The 12,791-nt window shown below is 45.6% G+C and overlaps 1 protein-coding gene across 32 annotated transcripts in view; it reads right to left on the bottom strand.

Annotated features, from left to right (window-relative positions):
* The window catches only part of RERE (arginine-glutamic acid dipeptide repeats), a 348,430-nt gene that overhangs the window by 119,416 nt on the left and 216,223 nt on the right, over window positions 1-12,791 (bottom strand). For all 32 annotated transcript variants that reach the window (XM_083512803.1, XM_083512817.1, XM_083512818.1 and 29 more), the window contains 2 exons: window positions 10,855-10,979; window positions 10,290-10,389 (listed from right to left, as the gene is read on the bottom strand). In XM_083512803.1, the coding sequence (XP_083368929.1) occupies window positions 10,290-10,389; window positions 10,855-10,979 (225 nt within the window). The remainder of the gene's footprint in view (window positions 1-10,289; window positions 10,390-10,854; window positions 10,980-12,791) is intronic.

Here is a 12,791-nt window from a genome sequence, read left to right as displayed (position 1 = left end):
TGTTCTCCCGGTGACTGACCAGATGCCTCAATGGGGAAACCTGCAAGCGGGACCTGGTCACAAGAGCACTGCAGTTTTCATCAATTGGTGTTCAGAAGCACTACCGCCTCCAACTGTTGAGGCAGAGCTTAACTGTGATAGCCACCTCCTCTTTGATTTTCTTTCATCCTCTTTTAAAGCCATCTGAGTTGGTGGCCATTAGTGCTTCCCATGGGAGATTAGCTGACAACGTTTCCCTTTTTTTAAAGGGAAATTCTCTTATTCCGAATAGGATTCCTCGCAAGAAAAGGGAAAAGTTGACAGCTATGCATGGGAGCGAGCTCCACGGTTCAACTATGTGTTGCATGATGAAAAGTACTTTCATTTATAGGTTCTGAGACGGATATTTTCATAGGGCCATGACACTGGCGCTTTTTAAAATCTTAATAGCCTGAGAATTTATTTAGGGGTTTTAAAAAATCAAAACTGTTGTCATTGTGAATCCACTCCCCGCAACACACAGCTCAATGAACGTACTGAAGTGTGGAATATGTTTATTATTTTATATAGGTCAAGAAGCCATAGGCCCGGCTACCGCAGTTCCAGGGGTAAACATGAGCTGAAGCTCAGTCCCGCCCCGCTCCCCTGTGTGTTGCAGTGTTACAATACAGTGGTACCTCGGGTTATGAACTTAATTCATTCCAGAGTTCTGTTCTTAACCCAAAACCATTCTTAACCTAAGGCTCACTTTTGCTAATGGAGCCTCCGGCGTACGATTTCTGTTCTCATCCTGGGGCACAGTTCGCAACCCAGAGCAATTACTTCCGGGTTAGCGGAGTTTGTAACCTAAAGCATTTGTAACCCAAGGTACCACTGTACATATAAAAAAGGGAGAGTTAGGATGGCATCACCAGCACCTGCTCTTTGAGTAATCCATTCAAAATGCTTGTATTATGATTTGGAGTAAAGTTGTATTGACTTTAGAAGCACACACACTGGAGGGAGGGAGAGGGCGGGAAAGGACATCTGAAGCAACAATATGTATTAAAATTACGAAGTAGAATTACACAGAGATGCAGCTATAAAATGCGAGCTTTCAGCTTCTGAATTTTAATTAAGGAAGTGATGTACAAGGCTCCCATATATTAAGGAGAAAGGGGTGAGAAGGAAAGACTTCTTCAAGATTTAGATGGGCGGGAGGGGTGGGGTGGGAGAAATGAATCCATGTGCATTTGAGATTAACCCTCCGAGCACTGAGAGATAATGAGAGAGAGAGAGAGAGAGAGAGAGAGAGAGAGAGAGAGAGAGAGAAACCCTGCTCTTACCAAGATGTCTGCATGTTTTCTGGTGTTCTTGTTAATCTGTTCTTTTATGTCTGCTGATCTGTGAGCTATTAAAGACAGACTCAATGTCAATTCTGCCTTTGATGCTCTTTGAGGGGAATCTTCATGCTCTCTTTCTGCCTGTTCAGACTACTTTTTAAAAGATGTATGCAACACACACGAAAGCTGAGGAGGGAAATCAAGTAACTGGCTGCAATAGTCCTCACAGGCTCTCTCTCTCTTTTTTTAAGGACAGAGGATGAGACTTCAGCGAAGACACCTGCCCTTTGGAGACCACAGCTCAGCTGTAGAGTATGTGCTTTGCATCAGTGGGGGCTGTCGCCCACTGGGACTGGTGGGGCAGAAGGCAAGGGAGCCCAACAGCATGGGGTGCCAGAGGCAATGGCAGATGGAGCCAACTTATTATAGCTTGATCGCCATGCTCCTCCTCCCTGTTGGGTTCTACAAGGGGCAACATGGAGACTGAGGAGGAGGAAGCTGGCAGGTTGTCCTACCACCTTGGACTGGTTGAAAGTAAGATGGTAGGCAGGTGGGGGGCTGGCAGTGGGCAGAATGAGGTTGGTGGGCCAGTGCCCCACTTGCCCTAATGGATCAGCCTCCGCTGCATTGCAGGTTACCAGGTTCAATCCATGAGGCACTTCCAGTTTTAAAAGAGTGGGTGGCATGAGATGGGACCTATCTTTCTCAGTCACAGACTCTGGGGCAGCATTCAAAACTCCCATTGTTCTAGGCACGTTTTGCGACAGGGAATTCCACTAATGTGAGCAGTGTCTGAACTCTGGGCGCAGGACCGAGCCTAAAATTTCAGATTAAAACTGCAGTTTGGAAGGAAAGGAGGACCTTTTTCTGCCTCCCCACTTCCAGCTACTCTCTGAAGACTGGAGAAGAGACCCTCAGCTATGTGTTCTTGTTATTAAAAAAAATAGCATTGTACACAGCTTTGTATTCTTGTTATTAAAAAAGTGCATCTAGACACTCCATTGCGGTGCCCATAACCTAGGATTAAGGTGCCATTTAGCTCCTAGCTTTCATATCTCAGTTTCTAACACTGCTCTGAGGCCAATGCCTGTCAGACTCATAGTCTAACCTGGTATACAGTTGCTATAACCCCCAGTAGGAAACCCCCCAGTATAACCCCCAGTAAGGAAGGAATGGGCAGACCTGAAGGGTGTGTTTCCTGCCCCAACCTACCCCCATCAGGCTATAGGAGAGGAAGAGAGATGGTGCCCCATAGGTGGAACTCCTTGACCCAAGAGACTACTTTATCCTCCGCCAGGAACGCCAAGTATGGGGGGGGGGCTCCAAGTGCCTGAGCACCCACAAAGCAGGGCCCCCACGCAACTTCCAAGGTCTTGTGAGGCCTCAAACAGCATCTCTGAGGCCTTGAAGATGCTTTCCAAGACCTGGAGAGGCCCCAGAAAGCATCTACGAGGCCTTGGAAATAGTGTCCAAGGGCTTCCAAGACCTCCAAACCAGACTTCCGGTGCCTCCGGAAGCCAGGTTCCGAGGCTGGGGGGCATGCATGATGTCATGCCATCACATTACAACGTGACGTCGTTACATCACGCACCCTGGGCACCCATAACCTGGGGCCCAAGTTGGCTCCCCTGTCCTTTTTCAACAAGCGTTTCTGCTTAATGTGGTGATTGATTGATTGATTGACTGACTGATTGATTGATCATGCTGAACTTTTATGTTCTTGTATGGTGGGCTCACTCTTTATAGGTTTACTTCTAAACTGTTAAACTGCCTTTGTAGAATGGGAAAGGAAATTATACATCTCCCAGCAGTTGCAGCCATACTGAGCAGGATTTAACACCCCCCTCCGCTGCTCATCAGCTGGTATGTGAGGGTAAAATCCTGCGGCTTTGCCTGTGTGCACCAGTCCACTGTAGGGACCTGATGCACACAGCCAATGCAGAATCTGATTAGCAGGTTTGGGCCAATTTGACTCCTTGGTGTGCCAAGATCAGTGCACAGGCCAGAAATTCTCCACTCCCATTTCATACAATAAATAACTACCGTATTTTTCGCTCTATAACACGCACCAGACCATAACACGCACGTAGTTTTTAGAGAAGGAAAACAAGAAAAAAAATATTCTAAACGAAATAGTGGATATATGATTTTTGTGGTTCATGCTGTGGCCACAGACATGTGATCTGACAGTGAGTTTGGAGTAGCCCAATGCAAAAATCCTGAGGATCCATGTGGATCCATGCTTTGTAACCACGGAGGAGGGAAGGAAGGGGAACCATGGATCCTCTGCTCACGACTGCAGCAGATCCCCCCAGCCACCCGCAGGCATTCGCTCCATAACACGCACAGACATTTCCCCTTGCTTTCTAGGAGGAAAAAAGTGAGTGTTATGGTGCAAAAAATACGGTAAATAACAGAGTAAATGGGGGTGGGGGATTCAGATTGGGACCTTGACTGGGGGTGGGGGTTTTAATCCAGCATCCCTGTTGTTCTGCCCCGCAACACCACAGTACTGATTGAGGTACCTCTTGTTCACTATTAACACTCAAAACAAGAAGAAGTCATTCATACAATTGCTAATTGCAGTGTCGTGTCTTGTTTGGCCCCCAGTCAGCCACACACCTCATTCATTAACCTGCCTTCCACCTTGATGGGAAGCACTGAGCACAAAAGGGGGCTGATAATTACCAGAACAAACAATTTCTGTCCCACTTGATTTGCTGCGAAAAGCATTAAAATGAAACCAGTTTTTTTTTGGGGGGGGGGCGCCCATCAAAGCCTGAGGCACAGAAGGAATAAAATATAAAAAAGCTGGAAAAATTTACCCATGCTATTAAGCAAATAATCACTGGAAGGAGTTGTTCGACTAGATAATATAAACGCTGCACAGCGAAAACTTCCCCTGCTCTTCATTTCTATCGGGTGTAATTAACAATAAATCATTCTGAGGGTTACAGCACCCTGTTATTACATAAATAAAACACTAGCAAAGAAGCTTGTCAGGACTGATTTATGTGAAGTGCTGCTCTGAAGTTTATTGCATTTCCATAATAAGAAATCATAGAGCATATCAATTTTTTACCATTAATCTTTGGGGCTGCATATTATCATTTCTGAAGGCGCAGGAGCACACCCCCTTGGTACAACATGAGCCGCTTGCCAGTGACTCACGAGGACTGATCCTCAACCCACAAAGAGGAAAGGAAGGAGGAAGGCGGGCCAAGCCAGCAAAGGGTTGCCTCGTTGCTGTCCGGCTTTGCCAAGCGCCACCCCAGACCTGCTCAGCTCTGAGCCCAGGAAAGCCAAGCAATGTAGGGGCAAGTAACACACATAATCTTCCTGAATCATGGCTAGTGTTAGTACTAATTGTAGCCCTGTGGCCTGGAGCATCCATCTCCTAGCAAGTGATGTCATCTTCTGTCCCTTACAGCTATTCCATAAAGTAGAAAAGGGACCAAGACTGCATATAAGCGGGTGCAGAATGCTGTGGCTAGACTGCTGATAGCTGCTGATCGTATGTGACACCTGCTAAAACATCTGCCCTGGCTGCCCATATCCTTCTGGGACAAGGACCAACTGAACCCTTATAGTCCACCTCATTCACTGTTTGTTGCCCCCCCCCCCCAATGTCAGAGAGGCCTTACTGGCCTTCACCAGAAGTCCGGCATTTAGTACCTGTCAGAGCTGCTTGAAGATCCTAGCTCACAGAGGATCACGCTAGCCAGCGGTCATTAAGTAAAAGTCTTTATTGAATTACAGTTTCCATTCTCACGCTGCTGCGCGCAACTCTACGCCTAGTAGCTAGGTCGGCGAAGCTCCGTCTGAGTCTCCGCCCTGTGTGCACCAACTTAATATCCTAGCCTTGCTCCACCTTTTCCTCCTGACTGTCCTCCTCTGGGTCCCTCTACCCCCCGGGGCTTCTTCCTTCCGGGATTCTTCTGACGCTGACCCCGACCCTCCTGCCTCTTTGCGCCGGGCTTTAGGACCTGGCTCTCTTTCGGGGCTGCTTACTGCGCCGCCTTCCTCTGCATTTGAACTTGGCGCGCGCGCCCAACCTTCCACTTTCCTCTCAACCGTTTCTTCGCTCCCCGATGGAGGTGTGGCCATCCCCGACTCATGTCCTCCCTCCTGTGGAGGTGTGGCCACTCCTGACTCATGTCCTCCCTCCTGTGGTGAGCTGCCAGCGCTTCCCCCCTGGCTCCCTTCCTCTTCCCTGCTTCCTGGCGGTGACGCTGGTCCCGATTTCCAGCTGCTCCCCCCTGAGTCCTCTCTGGCTCTGTCTTCCTGGGGTGCCCCCCTAGACTCCCCCCTTGCCCTCGCCACTGGTGCTCCTTTCTGTGAATCCTCTGATTCACTGGAAAGACTAGGAGATCTCGGGTCGTCGTCGTCACTCATCTTTTCTTCTGCCTCCTCCCCTTCGCTCTCTGTTTCCTCCCTTGCCCGTGCTTCTGCTCCTAAACCCCTGACAGTACCACTGTCCCTTTGCCGTGGGACACTCTTCCAAGTGGTGATATGGCAGGTACACTCACTTTTGACTTCCAGGCATCTCTTGAACAATCATTTATGCTGAAAAGCCCGTGGAGCAGTCTAAAATGCCACTTAAGTAGCCAGGCATTTCAAATATTGCTTTCAACCATCCGTCAACCATTCTATTTCTACGACGCCTTTCTAAAGTTAAAGACATGCTCAGACTTCCGGGTTGGAGTCTGCTCGGCAGGGGCTGGGTCCTACCGTGCCGGCGACGCGGGGACCCTCAAAAACCACGGGCACGGAGCCCGTGGACATGGGGACTCGGCTGGTACCGTCAGCGCCCTCCCGACTCGTGAAGGAGCCTTTTTAAAGGCTACGGATCGGGTGCCGGGGAGCGGCGTGGTACTGTGAGTCTATCGCTTCCCCTGCCGAGCGCAGCCGCATGCCATTCGTCGGAGAGCGCTGGCTTCTTCTATTTGAAATTCGGACATTTAACAACAACCCGTGAGTAATTGGGTAACCGGGTATAAAAGGAGAAAAAAAGAATTTTTTTTCGGATTCGGCACGAGCGGGGGGGATCTAAAAAGGAAGTCAGTCCCCTCCCTGATTGTAAACATGCTAAAACAAGGACTGAGAAACCAAGATCGATTCAGAAGTTTATTGCTGACAAAAAATATCAAATTCCACGATGGGATATTACAAGAATTGTGCTGGAGGAGAAAAGTCGAGGGTGAGAGGGAAAAGGCAACCCCCCCCCCCCGGGAACCGGGGCGATTCGGAGAACCTGGCGGAGAGAGATGGAGAGTTTGACAGCTGTCAAAGTAGCTGTCAAATCTTGAGAATACAAAGAGGACTTTGTTACAAGTATTTTGCTGGTTAATTTTGATACAATTGGATATAAATATGGATACAAAATGTCGGGGGGGAAAAGAAACAACAACTTGACTTTTGGATTAGAGGACACAAAGTTACTGCAACCCCCCTAGAGGGGCTTTGGGACATTACAAGTGGCGTATGTGGAAAACTACTCTGGGATGTGTACTGGACTTAGCTCCTGGGAAAGTAGCAAAACTGAAATATTGTTTTGTCTACAGAGGTGACAACACAATAGAATCTTTCTATTGAAGTAAGGTAGGAACTGGATGTAAGTTTTTGTTCCTGAATAACAAACCTCTGTAGGGATACTAGATTTCAGAATAAGAATGGTTTTGCAGCTGAACAAGATAGAAACCTGAGAAAGTAAGAAACAGAAGAGTAAAGGACCAACTACGCCACGGAAAGAACAATGGGAGGAGCAACAATGACCAAGGGAAATTAAAGGCCTCTATTAGACTGGATTTTTGAAATTAAACATTATCAAAACAAGCAAATTTAAAGAAAACCGGCAAGATGGATTGAGAAAAATTTGGCTGTGGACTTGAGACCTCCAGGCCGACAACATACAGACTGATGGACATGGGGAATCCAAACCGGGGAAGGGAGGGGGAATTCTAGAATCCAAAGGCTATGTAACCAACTTTTGGAATCTTCTTCTATCTTCTATCTTCTATCTTTCTATATAACTTTGGTATTTTGATTTAACATGTTTTGGAAAAAAAGGGGGAATTCGTGGAAGGAAACAGGGTAGATTTTGGGGGGGAAATCTTTGTTCTATTTTGTTAAAGATGAGGAGTGATATTAAGATTGTAATTTAAATTGGCTAATAGGCACAACATATTAGGTTTAAATTGGGAATGAGAACTTGTGGAACCAACGTAGGGAAAGGGGAATACAGTCGGGAGGGGAAGGAGGGAGTCCCAGAAAGAAGGTTATGAAAATAAGGGTTTAAAATTGGCCTTTCTTTTTCTTTCTTTTCTCTATCTTTTCTATCTTTTCTATTCTGTTATTATTGGAAATTTTAATAAATATGATTATAAAAAAAATAAAGTTAAAGCCATGCTCAAAGGAGACTCACAACGTATTAAAAAACTTACACTGCTACAAACATAGCGAAATTAGTCATAAACAGTAAACAAGACATCAAAAAGTACACAACTGAATTGAACAATTTTTGCATAATTCATAATAAAGATACAAAAAAAATTATTTGAAGTACTGGTTGTTGTTTTCATTACTATCTATCTACACCTACTTTTCATTTTTCATAATCCTTTTACAGATGACTTGTCTATTTTGTTTTTATAGTACACGCACACAATAATAAAAAAGGAGTTCAGCCTCCAGTGGGAAAGGTAAACTTGATACTGCTGCAGAAATTTATCAAAAGCAAAATTCAGGCTGAATTCAGCTGAAAAAACCAGCTCTAAAAATCCTGCCAGTGTTACCAAAACTTGCTGTGCTGCTATTTTCTCTTTTAAAAAAAAACAAACGAAGGTATTCCACAAATCTCCTGCTCTTATTTGGGCCTTGCAGGGGCCACCATCTAGATTACCACTCAGATTTCAATACCTGCTCAGCTCTAGTGATATTCAGTAACTACCATTGTGATGCACAGACACTGCTCGGCCCCTACTGCACTTCTCACAAATCTACAGCAGACGAATCCAGCAAGCAAGCAAGAAAGTGGTGCTCTATATTATTTATGTGGAAGAGAATTATGCACTGTGGCTACCTGTCGTTGAAAACGTCAGCACAGAGGTAGCGTGTCTGGCTTGTGAACCACAAAACCTCCAAGTCAACTCTCTTACCTAAGTCACTAAAATGAGCTTCAGGGAAAATGCTCCTCTCTGCACACCAACACTGGCACAAGACATTTTGCTGCCTGGAGAAGAGTCCAAGCTGCACCCCTCCTTGCTCAACACTTCAGGTCTTGATGCATTCCCTGCTCTCCCAAGCTACAGTACCACTTCAATAAAGTTGCTTCACCCTGCCGTATGGCAGGATCCTTTTGCTGGCTATTCTCAGTCTCAGCTACCCCATCTGCAATATGGCAATATTTTTTTGGGGAACGCCCTTTGGTTGCGTTATCAAGCTGGCGCCTTCTCTACAGTCTGAGATAGGCAGCAGGGCTCATTTCATCAGCTCTGCTGGAGGCCCAGCTTCATCACTCACCTCCTGCCCCCTGAGCTGTGTCACCTGGTCATTATAAGAACAGCGATTTACCCTTGTGTGTCATGTTTCCCCCCTCAAGTTTGTATTCCTGTGGGTACAGACTGTTTTGTTTTAACTGATTGTATGTAAGCCACCCTGGGAGCCTTTTTGGCTGAAAGGCAAGGTTCTAATGCTCTAAATAAAAATAAATTCAATAAGCCTTCTAAAATCTTTACCCAGTTGGTACTGGTATTGGACTTGAAGTGTTTTTATGCATGCACTGTTGTTCTTTTATAGTGTTTTTATATTTATAATTGTTTCTTTAAAACGAAACAGGTTTAATTCTGCAGTTGTTCTGTTTCCAGGAAGGTAGCTATGTTATTGAACAGCATTGAGGATCTTAAAGACAAACAAATGTAATGAGCTTTTATGGACTGGAGTCCACTTTATCAAATGAATTTAGTCTTATCCTGAGTCATCACAGAGTGGTGGTGTACACAAGTTGTATACAGGGTGTGGTGGTAGAATTGTCAACAGTGAGGTCAGTAGGAAAGGAAACACATTAAGTGAATGCTATTAAAAGTGAGCTGGGGGAGGAGAGCCCTGTTCCACTAGTGGGAGCCCTTGCACTGGCTTTCACTAGTGCACCATGTTAATTGCACAGGTGAATCCACATATTTATGTATTTGGATTTTCCCTACCAAAAGCTGTGGCTACTAAATGGCCCACCAATGGAAGTAATAAAGACGATTCCTGCACAAGCAACATCAAGCTTCCAGATTGCAATGGGATTAGAAATGTAATTAGAAAAGGAGTTGGTAGCAGGGAGAAGTTAGGATATGAACACCCAGTCTCTGTGGCGCTGTAGCTGAGGCCATGGTAAAAATCACAAAGCTCTTTGGTGATTAGCGGGTCTTCCTGCAGAAATCACAGCTTCTATGTGAGAAGTGATGGAGCAAGCTAAAAGCTGGAAAACTCACAGAAGCAGATGGCATCCCATCCCAAGTGAGAGCTAAGGAAATGTAAGTGCAAAATCACAGGGAAACTGAGGTCAATGCATTGTGTTGTGCCTAAAAAGGAACAACAACATAAAGTCCAATAAAAGCCCAAAACTACAGGCGCACAGTGTGTTTAGTCATAAGAAGTACCTTTAGCTTGTGGCTTTGGCTTCAAGTCCCACTTTTCAAGTCCCAACCTCCAGCTGTTTTGCACTACAATTCCCATCAGCTGCAGCTGGAGGGCACCAGATTGGGGAAGATTGGGGTAGAGTAGACAATATGCTGCTGTATACAGCCAATCCCATGACCCACCATTCAAAGATGGAAAGGCAAACCAGAAAGATGATTCTCACGTTTTGGAAGGCAAGAGGGGTGGGCCTTAAGATGACCAAAGACCCATGGAGTAACCCAAAGTTGATGGGGGGGAGGAGAGACAGCAAACTATTTCAAGATTAGTGCAAAGTTAATGGCACGACAGCAGGAGACTTACTGTGTTGAGTGCGTTGAGAGTAGTGTCATCGCGGGAGGCTGCGACACACCCGTCTTCCGTGGATCCTCCGTCACACATCCCTGCAAAAGCTGCCATGCTCCTTGAAAAGACAAAAAAAGAACTGTTATTGTGTTTGCCTAAAAAACACAAGAAGAGTATTCAAAAAAGAAAAGAAAAGCTGTAACTCATTGGGAAAGCAACTGCCTTGACATGGAGAAGGTTCCAGCTGCAATCTCCATCATCTCCTGGTAGGGCTGTGAGAGACTCCCTGACAGCGAATGTGGATAATTCTGAGCTAGATGGACCAACAGCCTGACTCAGAATAAGGCACATCCCTATGCTTCTAAAAGTCTGCTGACAACAGCGCTCAGTTTTTGCAGGAGTTGCAGCCGAGCAAATTAAAATTTATACTACACCACAAGATTGGGAGATTTATCCCGAGCGCAAGATGTGGAATCCTTTGTGCATGCAGGAATTTAGACCTCAATCTCTGAGCAGGATGCTGCCGCCTGAAGCAGCAACTCCCCACTGCAGGGACGAGGGAGATGTGTTTGCTTCACGTTACCGTGCCGCCCTCAGGTACATGAGCAGGTCGCAGTCATTGACCCCAGGCATCCACACAAGCTCCTCGTGCTGCGTCACTGTGTCACTGTCTCCGGAAGGGAACGGCTGCAGCTCTGGGAGTTTGGCCTTGAGGGAAAAAAATTCAAGAGGCAGAAGCAAGAGGATGTTTGTTAGCACACATGCAGAGACACTGGATTGTATTTCCGAGCTCTACCAAACATTTTATAAAGCAAGAAGAAATAGACAGGTAAAGTACTCATCCCTAGTGTGAAAAACAGCCTCTAGGTGACCAAATGAAGGTGGCTTTTGTGTGTGTGTGTGTGTGTGTGTGTGTGTGTGTGTGTGTGTGTGTTTGGAATGGGGCATTGTGCTTGTTTCCCACCCTTTCGACCATGCCCATTTCACAGCTGAGGAAGAGGCAGGTCATTTGCTTGATCGCTACCTCCTATAGCAAAGGTGAAGCTGAATTGCATAGCCTCCTTGGAGACCTATAGTGATTTGCCAAAAATATCCTCTTCCTCTGTCTTGACCCCTGCAATCCCATATCCAGTGCTAGATTTACATATAAGCTAAACAAGCTATAGCTTAAGGCCCCACTCTCTTGGGGGCCCCAAAAAAATGTAAAGGGAAAAAACTGGATGTACATTTCCAAAATATAAGATAAAAAACAAATAAAACCTACATACAACAACAGTGTTTTGTTTTGAGTAGGCTCCTATTTGTTATGTGCAAATGGCTTTAGATACCTATTAGGTCCATAATATATGATATATAGAGAGCATATATTCAACACAAAAAGCAGTGATAATTTGTTGTTGACAAAGGACAGCTGGACATATAAAGGGCCCCATTACCTCCAGTAGCTTAGGGCCTCATCAAACCTAAATCTGGCCCTGCTCATATCCCTACATTCACTGCATCTTGGACCTGGAGATATCGGGACACCCCCCCCCAACTGACCCCACAGGCATTTCCAGAGTGTGAGAATGTGCTGTGGCATGAAGGCACACTGTGCGCTTGCTGCAGGATTCAATTAGCAGCCTTGATCATTGACAGCAACGGTTGCAAGACAGTAAAAAGCTTTTCAAGCCTGTAATTACCTCTCATGGTTACAATGCAAAGCACATCTGAAAGGCTGTATTTTATATAGATATAGATACATATAGATACATCTAACCAGTAATTACATGCCACAGGTTCGGAAGACATTCTAGCACTCCACTTGTATTTTCCTCTGGTCTTTTTCTCCAGAGGGAAGAAAATGATGCATCAAACTCAACCACTGGTATGTTATAAAGTGGCTGTAACTTGCATCAAGAGGGATTGGAAGCAAATGGGCGTGCTCAGACCCTTGAATGTATGGCTGCAAAGGCCAAAAATGGACCTGAACACTGACACATTTATCTACCTTCCTGAAATAGTGCCAGCAGAACAAGAAGCTGTGAAGGCACCCCAAGAATACCCAGGAAAAGGAGGAGGTGAAGCACAGAAAACCAGTCCTCCTTCATCTGTAGCGGTCAATGTGGAAAAGCAACACTCTCACAATGGAAGTATCCCTTTAGAGCAGTCTTCCAAGTCAGTCTACCAAAAGTTATTAGTCTCCCCTGCCTCAGCACAAAATACTAGCCTACCTTTCTATAAAAATTATTCCTGAAAGCAGGAAGCTAATGTTTGAAAAACTTTCCTGCCTAGTCACCTGAAGTCGATAATTAACTTGCTATAGGTGAGTGAATTATTTCCAAGCCAGCTTTATAATGCAACAGCTTGAGACAGTCCAAAAATGCAACCAACTCTGTTTAAATCTAGGGGTTGGGTTCAAGGTCCTCGTCACACAAATATAAAAGTAGCCCAACTGGATCAGGCCAAAGGTCCGTCTAATCCAGCATTTGTTTACAACAGTGGCCAACCAGATGCCTCCGAGAGGACCCCAAGCAAGGA

This window comes from Podarcis liolepis, assembly GCF_965112155.1.
Source record: "Podarcis liolepis genome assembly, chromosome: 7".
Lineage (NCBI taxonomy): Eukaryota > Metazoa > Chordata > Lepidosauria > Squamata > Lacertidae > Podarcis > Podarcis liolepis.
Note: the sequence above shows the minus strand (reverse complement) of the source record. Positions and strands in the feature narration are given on the sequence as shown.